The sequence below is a fragment of the Podarcis liolepis genome (assembly GCF_965112155.1).
Source record: "Podarcis liolepis genome assembly, chromosome: 6".
Classification (NCBI taxonomy): Eukaryota; Metazoa; Chordata; class Lepidosauria; order Squamata; family Lacertidae; genus Podarcis; species Podarcis liolepis.
The window spans coordinates 36,542,984-36,561,261 of NC_139559.1; the positions used below are offsets into that span (position 1 = coordinate 36,542,984).

An 18,278-nucleotide genomic window follows, 5' to 3' on the forward strand; every position below is an offset into this window, starting at 1 on the left:
ATCCAATGCTAACACCTCAGCTGTCTCTCTAGCACCCGCCAGATCTGGGCAGATTGAGCTTCTTTCCTTGACCCCCAAGGACCCTATTCCACTCTCGTCTTGTAGATTGTATGCTTAGCACCCCTTTCCATAACAGCCAACTTCTAGGGACCAAGGTCCCTTCAGCCTCCCCACTAAAATGTTTAAGGAGGCAGCTGCTCCAGTTGATGGGCATTGCCATTCAAACAGTGTGTGCATGCCATGTCTTGTGATTGATTATGCATGGTGGGGCTTAACTGTCGTCCCCCCCATATTTTATTCAAGTTGTCACCCCTGCACCCTTTCCACTAACCTGCTCTCTCCTTCCTCCAGCTCAAGCATAAAGAGGACAGGCTAAGGTAAAGCCTCTGTCATACTCCTGGTACAGGTACACAGGCAAAATCTTCACCTGTTCAGGGGCAAGATGTGGCTCAATACCTGGATACAGAACATACCAACAAGGATGAGGAGATGCAGCTGGACCAAAACTCACCACCGCTGGTCATTGACCATGCTAGGTAGGGGTGATAGGGGTTGGGCTCTAACAATGTATTGTTTGTGGATGCCAGACTTTCTAACTTCTGGACCCAGCAAGTGTTAAAACATAAGGCAGGCTAGTTTCCTGATGTGGTAACCACTCAGGATGATGGACCATTCAGAAGAACAAAGGAAAGGTGATGGGCCATTAAGAGAGCAAAAGAGAGGGGACTCTGGCACAGCAAATGGGTGGGTGGGGGCCTTCCTCCATCTCTCAGCTAAAAGGACAAAAGCTGTGTTTTAGAGCAGAGTTTGCTGTGATGTGACCTAGAGGGAAAAGCTGCAGGTTGGAAAGGCAGAGAGAGAGCTATCGCCGATTTCTGCTTGAATCCAAGGCTGCGGCTATGGGAAAAGCAAGACCCCTTTGGGGTGTCAATGCTGTGAACCCTTCTATGATAGGCCCCGGTTGTATATATGTGTAAGTAAATAATATATCCCAAAGACAACCACAGTCTCTGCTGTGCCTCATTGATTAAACCCATAGCTTCTTTGCTTGTTTGGGGAGCTGTAACCTAATTCCTCCAGTGCAGTCAGGCAACTTGTATTTTAGTAAACTTGCATTTCAAGTTGAAAATTTTCTAGCTGCTCAGAATGTGCAATGAATATTTTTTGTGTGTTTATGTCAATTCTATGCCTATGCGGTCTGTATTCATCATAATCAACTTCATTGAATGCCCATGGGTTCTAGTGTTAAGAGAGATGGAAAATAACTTTTCTCTAACCACTTTGTCTTTAGAAGTTGAAAAACTTTAATCCAGTTACTGCTTCCTCGCCATTTCTCTAAACTAAAAAGTCCCAAATGCTGTAATCTTTCTCCTTTCAATCCTTCATTTTAATCCCCTTTCAATCCCCTCATTTTAAAAGTTGCAAGAATATATGTCTGCCAGAGTCAACAGAGAAGCATGTATTATTCACAACACAAGGTGGCATAAGAGAATTATTTTTGAACACTCCTGGACTGGAAAATTATGGCTCTCAGAGCTGCAGACAAGTTGCTGCGCAAATCAAGACTCTGCTCTAACAATGAAGAGAGTAACTGCAGTAGGAAGTAACCTCTGCTAATTTTATCTTCCCAACAACCCTCTGATGTAAGTTTGGACGAGTTACATATTCTCAGTCAGTTATCCAGTGAGTTTCAAGACCAAATAGGGATTTGAACACAGGTTCTCCAAGTCTGACACTCTAACCACATCATCCCATGGTCATAGTGCAAGAAGTCAGAAGACTGGAATTTTCCTAGTCATAAATATATTTTTAACTTGTCCCATCATCCAGTAAAAAAGTATTAGTTCAAAGTCTCAGACTCTGACTTCCGGGACAGTGCAGACACTGTTTTCTTCTTAGTGTAAGGAAAGAAGACTTTGGACAAAACTCCCCCTCCCCCTTTCTCTTGAGTAATTGTCTGTGAAGAAAAAAAATCCTGTATGTGAGTTGCAAGAGACAAAACAAAATACAGTGTTGCCTCGCAAGACGAAAAGAATCCGTTCTGTGATTCTCTTCGTCTAGCGGTTTTTTCGTCTTGCGAAGCAAGCCCATTGAAGGATTAGCGGATTAGCACTATTAGCGGCTTTTAGCGGCTTATCTGCTGATCGGATCAGCTGATAAGCGGCTTAGAAAAAGGGGGGGGGGAGGAAAAAAACCAGAGGAACTCACAAGACATTGTCGTCTTGCGAAGCAAGACCATAGGAAATTTGTTTTGCGAAGCACCTCCAAAACGGAAAACTCTTTCGTCTAGCGAGTTTTCCGTCTTGCGAGGCATTCGTCTTGCAGGGCACCACTGTAAAGCAGCAGCATAGAGATGCTCTGTCGGCAATCGTCTCTTTGCTCCTATTCCCATAGTTTCAAAGCAGGTTGCAGAGTTGCTCTAAGGCTCCTCGGAGTCATAGCTCTAGAAAATGGGCTGGGTTAACTGGATTGCCACAGGTGAGATTAATACCTTCATAGATTTGAGCGCTGGATGGTAAAAAGTGGTGGGTGGAACCTTAACAGGCTTTTGATGTTGTACGGATTGTTTTGCAACATTCCAGACCAGGGAGAGGACTTTGCCTTATGCAAAGTCTGACTCCACCCCCAGAAGTGGAAAAAGAATCAGGTTATATGCAGAAGTGTGATCAAATAGGTGGAAATGAGCTGACCAAGTGCCCATATCCTCTGCCAAGTGCTGGCACCTAAGCACAAAAAGTTCTGTACAGAAATTTGTGCCATTGGTTGCAATCTCACATGTACCAAAGTTGCAGATAATCTTTAAGGTATGCACCTAATACACACTCTTACAAATGTATACATATTTCCCAAGGGTGCTGGCTCACTGCTGCATGATGCAAGACTGAGGAATCAGAATGTGCAGCGGAAATGAAGAGGTGTGGTTCCCTACCCAAAAGCTGGCTGGAGAGGTGCCATCACATCATAATGTTATGTTGCATGGCAATGGTTGGCATGGATGTTGGTATAGAAGAACTCTGAAGAGTAAAGACGAAACTGCCCAGAAGCTAAGGACAAAAGTGGTAGCAAATACTGGCAGCATTCCTACCAAGTAGTATGAAGTTTCTTATTTTTGTTTTAAAAGTTTTGTCCCTGGTATTGCCAGCTACTGGAAGTGTTTTCACATTTTTATATATGTGTTTCAGACATACTACAGCTAACAAAATGCCTACAAATTGCTAGCAAATGCTCCATGCCTATCCGGTAAAAACATTTCATGATACAAGCAGCCCAACCTACTTCGCAAACATGTTCTTGCACAATATTCACATCACAAAAATATAACCCTTTGTTGATAGTGTGAATGTTTGAAGTGTTTAATGCTGCCAGTTATAAAAATGGTAAAAAGACTGTGCTTCATACATTTGACTTTACAAATATACCAGTATTAATGATAATACTAGATTATGCGGTTTTGACTTCATTAAAATATATTATCATCATTATTATCCAGGAACTTCTCCAGCGATACAGGATTCTGAGAAGAATAAACATGTTTTTTTTTTCCTGCATACACTCAGGTCTATAGAAAACCTACAATACTAACACTAGATGTCTTACTGGATTAGCTGGGAACATTTTAATAGTTGTGTTTAGCTTAATCTCTGAAGACAGACTACTGGCAAAAATATAAATCTCCTCTTGCCTTCTCCCTTCCCACCATCCACTGTAGACTACAATACTCTGTGCATTTTCCTAATAATATTATTATTTATAAATCTCTATCATATCAAGATACAAGTTAGTCTAATTCCAAGGAAAGATTTTAAGGGCTGCTACAATGCCCTTATAGTTCATGATTCACAGAGATACCAATAAGAAACCATTCACCCAGCATGCAGCTGCACAGACCATATTCAGAAACTTGTACTGCACAAATGGACTGTTTGTGTGCTTTCCTAGTTGTCTATAAGACATTCTGGAGTACTGTTAGTGTAGGGGCAGCCAACTGAAATTACGGTACGCTGATTAAAATTTAAGAGGTATATGGTCAAGTGGTATGGCCTCCTAGTCTCAGAAATATCAGTCACTTTGCTAAAATACTTCAATATAGCTTAGAAATAAAGTTTAGAGTAAGAGATAGTGGAGTCTTGAAGCAGCATCAAGACCTCGTGTCCAGTGCAGGAGAAGACAACCTCCCCACCAGGGAGGGACCTTTGCAGAGGTCCAGATGTCAGTGTGACCAGAACTGCTGGTGGGCAGAGCAAGAACTGCAAGTCACCAACACCACACAATGTTTCTGGCTCCCTGAGGATCTTGAGAGAAAAAGAAATACTTTGTGTTTGTGTAGATGACGGAGAAATTTCCTTTTCTCCTTGCAGCACACACAACTTTTGAAAATGCTATACTCTTCCCAGGGAGGGATGACTTTTGCAAGCATCATTAATTTCCATGGGTTTACTTTGAGAAAAACTTAGCTGGATACAACCCAACGTTACTGCTTTGAATCATCTAGCACGGATCCCTATCTTTCCAGTGCTAAAACATGCATAGAACTGACTAACCACTTCTCATTTCAAGTAATGTTAAGATCATTATCTCAAAAGATTCTGCTCTCAGGGGTTCTACATACAAAACAGCAAAATATGTGAAAAATATTTTTAAAAACTAGTGGAACACTTCCAGATTTAATCTCACCTATTTTCTCTCTCTACATATAAAAAGAAATGAGTACTTGACTGGGGGAAAATGGCACCCTGATTGCTTAAATCCCCCTCCCCTTTTATTTTATGTTTACATGGTCACATAGAAAAAGCTCAGGATGTACAAAGCTCCCTATTAAGGCCAAATGTGCCTGACAATGCAGCAACATAACTGACTTGGTTCCTAAGAGGGAAACAATTGGCCGGCCTCTGGAACATTTCATTTCTGCTGATAACAGAACTACTGGAAAGGATTAAGGACAGTGGTTATTTCAACATTCATGATTCAGAGAGGAATCTGGGCTTGCTTCAATTGGACAATCACTTCTGGTTTTGCAGAGAAACACATGCATGGCTGCAGTGCAGCTTAAGCTCAGGCACTTCTTAGGAAACGTCTGTATGGAATGGAAGTCTGCATGGAGTGTATTTTGCTGCATGATTTAAAAGCAACTGCTTCACTGTCATAGTCCACTGGTCAGCTCCCAGCACAGGAAATCAACTGCTTCTCTGCTTGTTTGATGTGCCTGCTGCCGTTAAGACACCTCAAAGATCTAGTGTTTAAAGGTTTGTACACAAGTTGTGTTATTTTCTATATACCAAAAATCAAAAGGAAAAGTACACTAAACGTGCTATACAAACAGATCTTGTTACTAGCCAAATAATAAATAACGTAAAGTGGATAAGACAGTGTAGCAGCTGTTTCAGCTTCAGGAATGGCAAACACTTGGAATGCAACACTTTTGGAAGCTAGCTACTGGTTGGCAATAAGATCTCAATTTCTTTCCCATTGGCTACAACAGGATTGCTTGAGCAGCTACTTGCCAAGTCCATAGGAGAACCCAGAGAAGATGCCTGAGAGGAGGTTTTAGTTGGTGGAGTGGGACTGGCTGGAGAAGGAGTCAGTCCAGGTTTCTTGGGAGGAATTGGTGGAGGGTTCCCTCTTTCTCCTCTGGGTATGGTCGGTGATTTAATTCCAGGTGACAGTGGACTCAATGGGCCAGAGACCTTGCCTGGGCCACACTCACTTTTGGGGCTCAGGGGAGTGGCCAGGCTTCGGTAGTCTGTGCCAAAGGGGGAGCTGTTGGGAGAAACTGGCTTGATGGGACCCTGCTGGCTGGTGAACCTGGAGAGAACCTGAGTGACTGTATTACGGGCAATCTGCTTTGCGGCAGAATTATCCACCAGGGTGGGTGACAGATCCCTAGATGGAGGGCTTTGGAGACCGCTTGGCTGGTGATCTTGATCAGATTGGGATTGGAATTTGTGACGTGCTGCATGGAAGCGCTGGTTGATCCCCACTTGGTACGAAGATTGGTAGCTGGGGCTGCTGACTGATGCTCCAACCAAACGTTTAGTCATCACTGGGGAGGAACATGGGGAGGGTGTCAGTGATGAAGAAGTTGTATTGCTCGGAGAAAAGAATATTCCACTGGAAGGGACTGGTGGGGTTGAAGGCGAAAGGGAAACTGTTCTCGCTGGGGAGCTGCTAATTTCTGTGGCCCTCTCAGCTGCTGGTCCAATCGGCTCATCCTTGGGCAGAGCTGGCTCCATACTTGCTTGTGCATGAGCATCACAGTGCCCATTTGCCTTGGTATAAGAGTGGGAAGCAGTGGCAGAGATAGGCGATAATATAGGTGCCCGTCGAATAGTACTTCCCTGGCTGAGGCTCTCTGTCCAGGGGCTTTCTGTCTGGCAAGTGACTGACCTACTTGAGCCCTCTGTGGCAGTTGCTGTGGATACCTTTGAGATCTTTGGTGGCGTGTGCTCTGCTTTGCCTCTCCCAGCTTTATATGAGGCCTCTAATTCTTTTAGAGTTGTCTTCAGATTCTCTACTTCTTCCTTCAGGGCCTTGGTGCGATTCTCTTCCCGATCCAGCTTGGCTCTCAGCTGCTCCCGTTCAGTGTCAAACTCGGACAGCTGCTTCTCCACTCGCGCCTCCATTTGCAAGCCTCTCTTCTTCTGGGCTGCTAGCTCTCCCTCCAAGTGGTTTACTTTGCTTCTTTCCTCAGCTAGCTTCAGCCTCAGCTCCCCAAGCTTCTGTCCTTCCTCTGTGGCTTTGGCTGTGGCTTTCTTGCACTCCAACACAAGCATGGCAGAAAGCTGCTGCTGGCGGTCATGCTCCTCCTCCAACTGGTCCAATAGCTTCTTCTGCTCTCTCTCAAACTTCTTTGCCTGCGACTTCTCAAATTCCAGCTATAAAAGGAAGGTAAAGAAGCTCAGAGGGGGGGAGTAAGTAAAAAATAGTTTTGTGCACACTTCGCACACACAAAGATTCTCAAAGGCAGTCATATCAGTTAGTGAGTGGATGGATGTAAGGATCACTGTAGATAAAAATTAAGATTCATGAGCAGTCTGCACTCCCAGCTTAATGTGTGCACAGAAAATGACCAGATTAAGGAGTACACACATTAACCATAAGGTGTAAAGTCAACATAATGTAGATTAGGGATGGGGACCTTTTATTCCACCCCACCCCCGCCAACAGATAGCCACATTCCCTCAGGCATAATCATGGCAAGGGTCTCATACCTATGGTGTGCAAGTGTGGAGCAAAAAAATAAAAAAAAAAATTGTGGTTACCCACATGTTCTCTCCCATCCATTCCCCAACCCTGACACACACCAGTTCCATTGTGCATCTACTATTTGCCTTGTGTGGGTGAGGAAATTAGTGGCATGGTAATGGAAGAAAGTCCCAGTGCCAAACTGCAAGCATGTGGTTCCCACTGCAGCCCCATTTAGAGTCTCCCTGCTGCGACTTGCAATTTGCATTGGAAATAAACCTCTTCTTAGAAACATGATTTCCTTTTATGCTCAAATGTTATTACATCTCTTGCTTCTGCAGGCTACTTTCACACACTGGACAAAAATCTCACTCTAGTAAGTCTAGTCTCTCCCTGGCGGTGGAGAACGAAGCTCTCAAATACACAAATACCAATGCTAGCCATCAGTTTCCCCACCCATACAAGGCATGTTTTCTGTGCTAAGCAGCAATTAATCATTCCTCTCCAAGAGCTGACTAACTAGTGAGAAGGCATACCTGTTGTGCGAGCCGCTCTCGTTCCTTTTCCAGCATGTATGTGACATCATCTCCTTCAGCAGTATCTTGGGCATGCCGCCGCCTCTCTTCCTCAAGATCCAAGATTACCTTTCAGACCAGAAGAAGAACACCATCAATCACCTTTAAATATAGCATCAATTACAAATGTATCCAGATGTACAGGCCAGGCCCCTTTCTGCCTAAAGCAAAATTTCAAGCAAAACACACAAAAATACAGACATACAGAATCTTTGACCTTTACCTAGTAGCATAAGGCTTCTGAACAACGCTAAAGTGTCACTTCATGGTGGAACAGAGAAGGAACAGGAAAACAAACAAATTCAGATGCTAATTCTTTACAGGTACAGAAAATACCGGTACTTCATGACCAGGTAGAATTGAGTTTTTGAGAATTGAGAATTGAGAGCAAGTTCTCAGTAGAACCAAGAGGAGCCAAACAGCACTTGGTTCCCAGTTGAACCAGTGGGGTGTTCCATGTTGTCTCATGTCTCTGTCAGCTGTAACTAGATCTAACTGCTGCCAATATTGTTCTTCCAGTAACTGGAGAGCACTCAATTTTTCTTTTCCCATTTTTCAGCACAACAGGCATTTCTATATGCAAGTTTATGGGTCTTCCTCAACTAGAAATTAGACCATGGCAAAAGAGATAAAATGTGTAAGCTTCTGCTTCTCCCAAGCCCCCATGTTTGTTCTGGAGTTTATGAAACTGTGTAACTGGTGTAAATAAAATCAAATTGGACAACTTTTTTTATAGGATTGGGACAGATATATTAACATACAATAGGGCATGCTAGTCTACAACTCAAGACCATTTGGAGAGGAAGGAAAAGATTGATCTGCATCTTTCTAAATTATGAACTTGGGGAAATGACCAAAATGCAGGACAATAACTGAACAAAAGAGGTTCTGGTTTGCTAATGTTCTAAAAGGAAGTGGTTGCTTCCTTTCAGAATTGTCAGCAGCTGTTTTTCTAGGATATTTGTAATTATTGGGAAAGCACATATCGGCAGATTTGAAGCTGCCTATGATCAAACTGCAACCAGAGATTGATAATTATCATCTTATGGGGGCAGAAACTTTAAGGTCAAAGTGCTAAAATAGGTTAACTGAACATCCAGCACAACAGGGAAAGGAGAAGCTGGATGATAACAAGACTTTGGTCAGTTCTGAAAAGTTTTCTACATTCCAATAGCAGCATCAATAATAAAAAAAAAAAACAGCAACGTATTTGTGCTTTACTAATTGAAGTGTGCTTGTTGGGAACTTCATAAAAAGATTGTTAGCACTGCAATGCTATTTTAATCAGCTAAACTACATGGCTGAGACTGGGAAATGTGCAAAACCATGAATGTCACACACTGAAAGTGTCACATCAAGATGGAGAAAATGTGGTTCAACATGTAGTGTTAAACTGCTCTGCAATACCAAATGCTAAGTAGGAAGAATTTCATTCCTTTGATCAAAGTACAAAGGTCTTGGAACCCACCTTTCTGTGCCTGCTCTCTGCTGCAGCTAGTTGGAACAACATTTTTTCTTGCATATTCTTGCAATGCTTCATCACTACCTTCAGGATGGACAAGGGATTTGTACAAACAGGCTGCTTATCATCACGATTCTCTTCATTCAGTGCTTCAAAATCTCTCTGAAGAGCCGTAAATGGATTATTAATGTAGTATTGTCCATAGCGCTCTTCAATGAAAGTATCTCTGCGCCGGGCCTGAAACATATGATGAAGTTTTTTATGTTATTAGCTACCAGAGGGGGGAAATAGAAATAAAATGCAAGATAAAATCCTGTCACCTCATGGAAACAGGAGTCATGAAATACTGGACAGGCAGGAGTGCAAAAACCAGCACAACTGGCTGGTTGTGAGTGGAATAAGTGACTGTGAAGGACATGGGAGGGGGGAAACAGCATGAGAGCTACTTATTACAGCACTGCCTTACTACTATACAACAACAACTTACAACAACAAGAGAACTTGAGAAATGGGAGGCTCCTTCCATTGGGATTGATGGAATAGGGCTGAAGAGAGGAGGATACCAAGTGAAGGAAGTGAGAAGGCAAGAAAGCAGCCTTGAAAGAAGCAGGGGCCAAGGAAAGGCTGTAGCTCAGTGGTAGAACATCTGCTCTGCATGTAGAAGGTGTCTGGTTCAATCTCTGGTATCTTCCAATAGGGTTGGGAGAAAATTCCACCTGAAATCGTGGAGATCCAATGTGCCTGATTTGGGTAGCTTCCTATGCTCTATAGTGTTGCAGTAAACAAAGAAAGCATGGGGGTTCTCTTCCTGAGCCACTTCAGAAGAGGAAGTGAAGAGGAAGTGAAGAAGCTGAGATCAGCACTTGCCTATGCAACAGCCTCTCTTTATGGCAATGTTTCCATACCCGTTCTCACTACCTGTTAGTGTGGTGATAAATGTAATCTAGTGGAGTGCATGCTTCTTTATATGGACTCATTCACTTAAGAGGCATGGGGATTTAATGTTGAGATTAAATAGTGGGTTGTTGTTTTTAAAGTACTGTTACTGAGTAATCTTTAGGGTGGCTTCGTACTTCTGACATAGACCACAATGGATAGGGATGCATGGGGGTTAATGCAATATGCTATGTGGCATTGGAATTAATATCTTATTACAAGATATTACAAGAGCAGAAAGTGACTACTACCCTTTCCTCTCACCATGATCTCAACCATCATTAACTACAGCCATCAATTTACATCCTCGCTTTTCCCTGCAGGAAACCATTTGCAGGAAAAGGAAGCCCAGTTTCAAAATGCAGAGGTCTGTGGTATTTTAATTAGTGCCAAAAAAGAAATTCCCAAGATCAACACAAAAGGAACCCTTTGAACTAAAGAACCAAAGTACATGCACAGCCCCATGACCCCTTTGTGTTTGCTTATGGTGGCTGATGAATACATCAAGGTCAGGCAGTTGCTGGTTATACAGCTGCTTCCTTCTCCATTGTTGCCAACACTGGCCTACAGATTATAAATACACTCACTTGGATCTATTACAAAAAAAAATACAACATAGTAAAGCAGATCGGATAATTTGTCAGGATTCTGGGATTTGGTTCAGAAATGTATTAAGTTTCCTTTGTGAATAGGGTTCAAACAACTTGACAAACAGGCTAGGGAGGAGGTTTCTTCTTCACTCTTTATTCGCAAACACTCTAGACTGGCAGGGGTAGGGAGCTAAAGGGCAGAGCAGCTGGGTTAGTGTAGGGAACAAGGAGGAGAGAAGAGGAAACAGCTTTGTGCACAAGTGCACAGAACCACCACCTCACCACCACCCCACTTCTCCATGTTCCATCTAAGTCATCACTGATGTGCTACATGCATGGTGAGACACAGAACTGGTTCTGGGAAAACAACTAATTCAGATACAGTTCAGCTATTTCTACTAGAAATGTCAGCCCTGATTATGACTTTAAACATTTGGGTTAGTATTCCACCACTTTTTTTAAAAAAATGTTTTTAAATGTCATGAACTATTTGTAGATTGCATACTGTCAAATAGTAGTTAAGTATTTAGATACATTTTGCAATTAGCATAAAATGAAGTACGGCTTTTTTGAAGATAAATCTCTCCTGGAAACTTTCCAGACCACTTTCCAGAGACCTTTCCTCTATATTGGAAATCCAACAAGAATTGAGGGTAGTCCTGGCCTCTGGGCTCATGCAACCTGCGCTGATGAGAGGACTGTACATTGGCTTCCTCACTGCTCCTGAACCCTGGCTAAATTCAGAGATGCCTGTAACTGCAGAATGCATATATAGTCAGTAGGAAAAGTCATGCCACAGGGCATAACTGAAAAAAAAGGGGGCTGAAACTTTCTTGAGAGACAGCAGGGAATCACTTCTGCTATATGATTGGCAAGGGCATATGAAACTCCATTATAGCTAGAAAGCATGGGAAGGGCTGGAAGATGTCCTAAGTGTTGGAACATTTGTTTTGCATGCAGAAAATCCCTGGTTTAATTCCCTATATCTCCAGGTAGGGCTAAAACCCTGGCTAAAATACTGGAGAGATACTGCCAATAAGTATAGGCAATATTTCCCTAGAGGGAATGTCCCACTCCTGCTATGTCCCACTCCTGCCATCTGATGACACAAACATAAAGGTAGAGTGTCACTTACACAAACGCTTATTGATGTCAAGGTGTATTTGACAGGTCAACTTTTGCTCTCCCAACTCCAAATACAAGATAATCAGTGGATTGTCTTTTACTTCACTTGCAGCTTAACTCAACAATACCATGCTGCTGACATTGTTTCAGCTCAAGGTTGCTCCACACATTCCATTTACTGGCACACGCTTGACATAGGAGCAAGGAACAGTTCCACTTCTAGCATTTTAGCTGTAGTAGATACACAGTGTGGGTCTATAAAGTTCTTGTTAAACAAAGTAACAGTGAAGCAGCCTTCAGTCTTGAGGCTGATGGAAATACTTTGCTTTCAGACTGTTCTGGGAAATTTATTTCAGAATCTCTTTCCTTGTTCAATACCCATAAAAGCTCTCTACACACAAAACAAGTCCCAGTTTACCAGCTGAATCACATGTTCCGAACTACAGACAACTCTGCTTTCCCACTCTGGGATGAGAACACTGATACTCATTCAGAATTACTGAGCACAGAGCAACATGACATTTCATGAATGGCTTTTGTAACCGGAGAGGAAAAATACTCCAGGAAATTCAAGAAGCAGAATGATCCTTGCCTAATCTCAGTCCACACAAATGCTAAATGAAAGAGTGGTGCATTTTCAATAAATTTAATTGTTCAGTAAATTTAATACCATTCTGGAGTTTAGACTGCTGATCCATCATATATTCATCTTTATGAGGACTGAAGTATGCAGAAACATTAATCCTACATGGAATCCCTGATTAATTTATACAAAAGCAGCCAAAAAATTAATTCATGTCATTATTTGTCTCGTGAAAATCTGTTCTTACAAACAGCACAGAACCAATAGCATTTGCTTCCTCCCAGCACAGCTCGCAATGTCATTTTGACCAAGCCTGACCTGTTTTGACTACTGTAAACCTAAGGAATAGGGCAAAATTATTTCTTCAGACAAGAGCAATTATCCAAGCAAACTCCAGGTGAGCTCCTGGGACCTGTGAAAAATCAGACTCACCTGTTCCCAAAACAGACAATTTAAACCCAAGGGTGAACAATGTTTCTGTCTGTCAAAGGGTGCATAACCCTGGTGGACAGAGCCACAGCTGATGCTAAACTCAGAGGCAAAAGTATTCTGAATTAACTAATCTGGAATAAATACTGCCTGGCTTCAATTTTCACCATGGCACCGTAATCTGCTGACGGTTACTGATATCATTTTCTACTCCATGTTGAAATGACTGAATTCTTTCCCACATCGTTTTCTTCATGGCAAGAAGTTCCGTAGCTCAGCTTTCATCAAGCTAAGTACAGACATTTGCTAACTGAAGGCATGGGAGCCTCTTTCCCACACATTTTATAGCATAGGATCTTCACCGCACCCCAAACTTTCCTTTTAACCCTCCTTTCCTTTCCTTTCCTTTCCTTTCCTTTCCTTTCCTTTCCTTTCCTTTCCTTTCCTTTCCTTTCCTGGCTCTTTTACATTGACTTTTTCCTCCCATATTAGCTGTCTTCTCTTATCCTTCTTCCTTTCGATTCCTAGTTTTGATGATAATGATGCTATTAAATATTAACCTTTTATCTCTCATTCAAACGCTTCCTCTGGCCTTTTCCCCTCAGGGGAGGGAAGCCTTCCTTCCCTCCTCTCACCATGAACCTCTCTGCCTCTTGGCCACCCTTATTCAGTATGCAAGGAATCTCTGGTGCAGACATTGGTCCAAGCAAGAGGCCATATTTTAGCTAGGATAAGCTGTGACACTGAGACCAGTCTGAAAGGGCATTGGTGGGTCCCAGCTCACTATCTGAGATACACTGGCTGGAAAGGATTACTGTAAACATCCAACAGGAAACAGGAAAAAGAATAGGCAAACAACATAGTGAAATATATACAGGGGATTCAGGTACACCAAGGAAACCACAGAACAATACAGCTATATTTATTAATGGCTCAATGACGCAAAGAGGGGTTGTATTATTAACTTGCTGGTAAGAAGTCTCTTTCTTCTTTTCCTACTCCAGAGTGCAATGCACTTTAACAGTACAGCATAACAATTCCCAAATTTTAATATCTAGAATCCTTATCATCATGGCTTCTTGAGAATGCAACACTGTCTGTCATCCTTTCTAGGCAGGAGTTATTCTGCAGAGAAATTTCCCCAACAGGTTCCTATTCTACTTTTGAAACATCAAAAATCTTGAGATGATTTTTTAAAAAAACAAACAGAGTACTTTGCAGAGGGACTGCAAGAAGAGGCTGCATATTCAGAAAGGTGTATTTGTTTTGCAGCTATGTTGTCATATTGGCCAGAGAATTAAAGCAACAAAAGGAATAGAAGCGGGGATCATGCTTTTTCTTCCAGCACCATATAGTAAGAGCAACTCCTTTAAGCAAAACTATTCCTGCTTATTGTTCACAAAACACTTTGGGATTAATAGGATGGGATGCGTTGTTGTTGTTTTGTTGTTGTTGTTCTATTTTAAAAATATAGTAGTTCTTGTGGCAGAGTGATCCTGTCTCCTGCAAGACTAATACCGTAGCTGTATTAAATGATGGCTGTGCTTGCACATCTGGGGGTCTCCATGAACACAAACACATGTTGAAGCCATACCAAGTTAAGTACAGTAGCCCTTTCAGCTTCAATACAGACTTTAATTTTAAACAGTAGCTCTATAAAGCAACAGCTCTGCTGAGTCTCTGTTCGACAACATACAGCAGTTAAAACTACAGGAAAAGCAAGCTATTTGTATAGAAGGCAATAATGTCCCCTTTACAATCTGTAACATTTTGTTGCTGGATCTAGTTCACTTGTTAAAAGAGAATGAGACACTATTAGTAAGGAATGATTTAAGCGTGTTCCAGGATATGGTCTGAAAGCTCTTGAGGTCACCACCTTCCTGAAGTGATTGCCTGAAAACCACATGCACACCACCTTAGGTTCCCTGGTAGCCTCAGAGGTGGGATATGTAATAGAATTTAAATAAATATGTAAGAAAACATTTTCACTGAGATTCTGAAGAAATGAAGAGACTTCCCAGTTTGTAAGCGTTTTGGACAGGGACCAAAGAATGTATTTTTCTCAAGAAGAAAACCATAGCTATGTTTTCACAGAAGCCTTTAAAATAACCTTAGATTAAAGCAATCTCAAAATACCAATATATAAAATAGACTTGTGAAAAGCCACTCTTCTGGAACAAGTGGGAAGTAGAAATAACTGTTTGTATGTGTGTTCAGTTTTATATTTCTCCAGAAATGGAACAATTGTTTACTTCAAAAAAACTGTTCAATTCATGGGTTGCCATGAGTTTAAAAAAACTACAACCACAAAGCAGGAAATCCTAAAAGACAGATCTTTCTCCAATATGGAGTAATTTGTCCGGGAGGACAAATCTTTAAAGCCTGATGAAATTAGGAAAACAGGAAACAGCCAGATCATGAGACGTTGACTCATTTGATAGGATTTTTTTTTTAAAAGAAAGAACGATTATGCATTTTTAAAATTATTGGTCAATTATAGTATTTTCCATTGTATTGCCATGTAGACATCAAGATGCCTGCAAGAAAACCAGTTTGTTTAGATTTGGAAGATATGGCAAGTGGTAGTTAATCTAAAACCAAAGTGAAAACTTCCCATTTCCTTGCAGCCACACTGATAGGGAAGTCAGCACTGACAAACTTGTTGAGTCTGAATGAGAGTAATGAGCCATTATTAAGCTTGCTTGCAAAAAGGAAAATAGCTAGAGAGACAAAGGCAGTTGCCTTTAACACTTGCATTATTTACTCTAGAGAACATTTTCCTGAGAGAAGAGAACTGCTTAGACCCCCAGCATCAGCTCCAACACTGTTTCCCGAATGAAGGAAAAAGGACTCGATGGAGGCATGGGCAAGTAGCAGCTGCAGTAATGAGCAGGGCAAGGAGCAAAAACACGGATATGGAAAGATGCCACTGAGTACAAGGCACTTTGCTAGTGCAGTGGTACTTCGAGTTACAAATGCCTCAGGTTACAAACGCTTCAGGTTACAAACTCCGCTAACCTGGAAGAGTTACCTTGAGTTGAGAACTTTGCCCCAGGATGAGTACGGAAATTGTGTGCCTGTGATGCAACAGCAGCAAGAGGCCCCATTAGCGAAAGCGCGCCTCTGGTTAAGAACAGTTTCAGGTTAAGAACAGACCGCCAGAACGATTTAAGTTAGTAACTAGAGGTACCACTGTATCGAATTAAGAGTTGTTCACTGCATAAAACAAGCTACACTTTGAAGGAAGACACTTTAATTATTATTTCCATACTGCCTTTGGAGAATACTTCCCACAGGGTTTTTAACATTTATTGGATGGTCTTTTTACAAGGGCTTAACAGAATGTTTCCTCCTGATCTACTACACATCCTCTGGATCTATTAAAAAAATGTTTAGTTGCCCCCGTATTTCTGTATTGATTTATTAAACAAATTCTATACCCTGCTGGTTTTACCTCTTATATAGTTGTGAAAGTTTAGTCAAAACCTGCCAATGGGTCCAAAGAGGGGGGGAGGGGAGAAAACTGGATATATAAATTGTTCAATTAAGATTTGTGGAAAATTTGTTGTTACAATTTGAAAGTTCAATAAAAATTATTTTTAAAAAATTAAAAATGTTTAGTTGCTATCAGTATTTCTGAAGCAAAGAAACAGAGTTTTACCATCCACTGTGTTTCTTGTCCCTTTATAACATCATACATGTAAGCTGCTTAAATACCTGGCTTCACTATGCTATAAACAGTGCTTTTTTTTCTTTAAAAAATATTTAGGGATACTCTCATGGTGACTCAAGAAAATCACCATTTTATAGTTCAAACTGGGAAAAATAAATACAGTAAATGGATAAAAGTAAAAAGATTCACAAAATGTTTAGGGATATGCGTACCCCTGCATCCCCCCAGAAAAAAGCACTGGCTAGAAGATCCTACATTTCTCAAGCTGCTTTCATAATCATCACTACTACTACAGTACTTACTACTACTATTAAATTTCTATAACACCCTTCATCCAGAGCTCACAGGGCGGTTTACAATTCAGTGCCTCTTCTAGATCACAGAAAATACATCTTCTTTAAATAGCATACCATGCAATCTTGAACTTCCTTATTGCTAGTTTTTTCTCTCCTAGAGACAGACGTTTGAAAATAAACACAGACTGAGATCATAGCATGGGGGTAGAGAGAGAATGAGACTAGATTAATGCAAGTAATCTGTCAGCCAGATACTTGATAAAAGACTGAACCCTCTTATCTCTAGTCTGCAGAAGCTCCAAATCAGAATAATGTTGTTTATAATAATGGCTCAAAGTTGCCAGTGTCTTAAGAGAAAACACAGACACACAAAGCTTGTTTGGCTAATCATGCCACTTTCTCAATCAAATGATCAATCTGCTTTATATACAAGAAGAAGGTGTGGCACTTTGTCTACACTTTACCACCTCTGCAGAATGAAATTTGCACCCAATGACTTTAGATTACCATGAACCTACTACCCAGGTAAATGGAGCCTTTAATAGCAAAAAATATGTTTAAATTTTATGGGAAAGTTTTCTAAGTTGTATTGCTTACCACAGATCTCCTCTGAAGGTTTCTGGCTCTCATAACAAATTCTGAGCTGCTGCCATTAATTCTCTCCCCTTCTCAAGTTCTATATTAGTAGTGTCATAGATCTAGGGTACCAGGGCCTGTTAGTGGATGGTAGAAATTAATAAAAAACTGTGGGAGCTAGTGGAAGACAGAAGTGCCTGGCGTGCTCTGGTCCATGGGGTCACGAAGAGTCGGACAAGACTAAACAACAGCAACAACAAGTATTTAGATACTATTTGGGATACAAGGGAGAAATGCAAACCAGCCTGGGCAAGCTAGCAAAATACAGAACCATTGAACAACAATGGGGACTCAGTTATTGGGCCATTAAGGGCAATTGGCAATGCAAAAAGTGATCCTTCCCCTCTGCTCGAGGAGTGGACAGAGATAGGAGATTTGGGAGGCTGTCAAGGTGATGATGAGTAGCATGATGCCATAGAAAAAGCTTGCTGAAGCTATGAGAGCAGTGAGAGATACTTTAAGGATGTAATGTTCTGCACCCCTTCCACTGAAGACAGGTGTAAACATGTGTAAAATAAACCACTAGCCTCCGCTGTGCCCCAATTTCCCCAACAGAAACAACTCTGAGAGAGTACCTGGACTCTTGCTACTACTTGGCAGAGATTAGGGGTGGTGCACAACCTTTGCAACAGTAGATTACTGCTGCACCTTTGATCTGTGATACTGAAGCCTATGAAGGCTTCACCTGAGATGCAAACAGAAGCTTCACAAATTTTGCTGTTGGGACCATAACAGGTAGAGAGGGAATTAAACTCCCCTTTGCACCCCCCCTATAAGGCTGCTATTTGTGT

At 41.5% G+C, this 18,278-nt stretch overlaps 1 protein-coding gene across 2 annotated transcripts in view; it reads right to left on the reverse strand.

Annotated features, from left to right (window-relative positions):
• Positions 1-3,324: 3,324 nt before the first annotated feature.
• The window catches only part of CTTNBP2NL (CTTNBP2 N-terminal like), a 30,274-nt gene continuing 15,320 nt past the window's right edge, over positions 3,325-18,278 (reverse strand). For both annotated transcript variants that reach the window (XM_083508903.1, XM_083508902.1), the window contains exons 3-5: positions 9,226-9,456; positions 7,719-7,826; positions 3,325-6,872 (exon numbers count right to left, since the gene is read on the reverse strand). In XM_083508903.1, the coding sequence (XP_083365029.1) occupies positions 5,427-6,872; positions 7,719-7,826; positions 9,226-9,456 (1,785 nt within the window). In that variant the 3' untranslated portion in view covers positions 3,325-5,426. The remainder of the gene's footprint in view (positions 6,873-7,718; positions 7,827-9,225; positions 9,457-18,278) is intronic.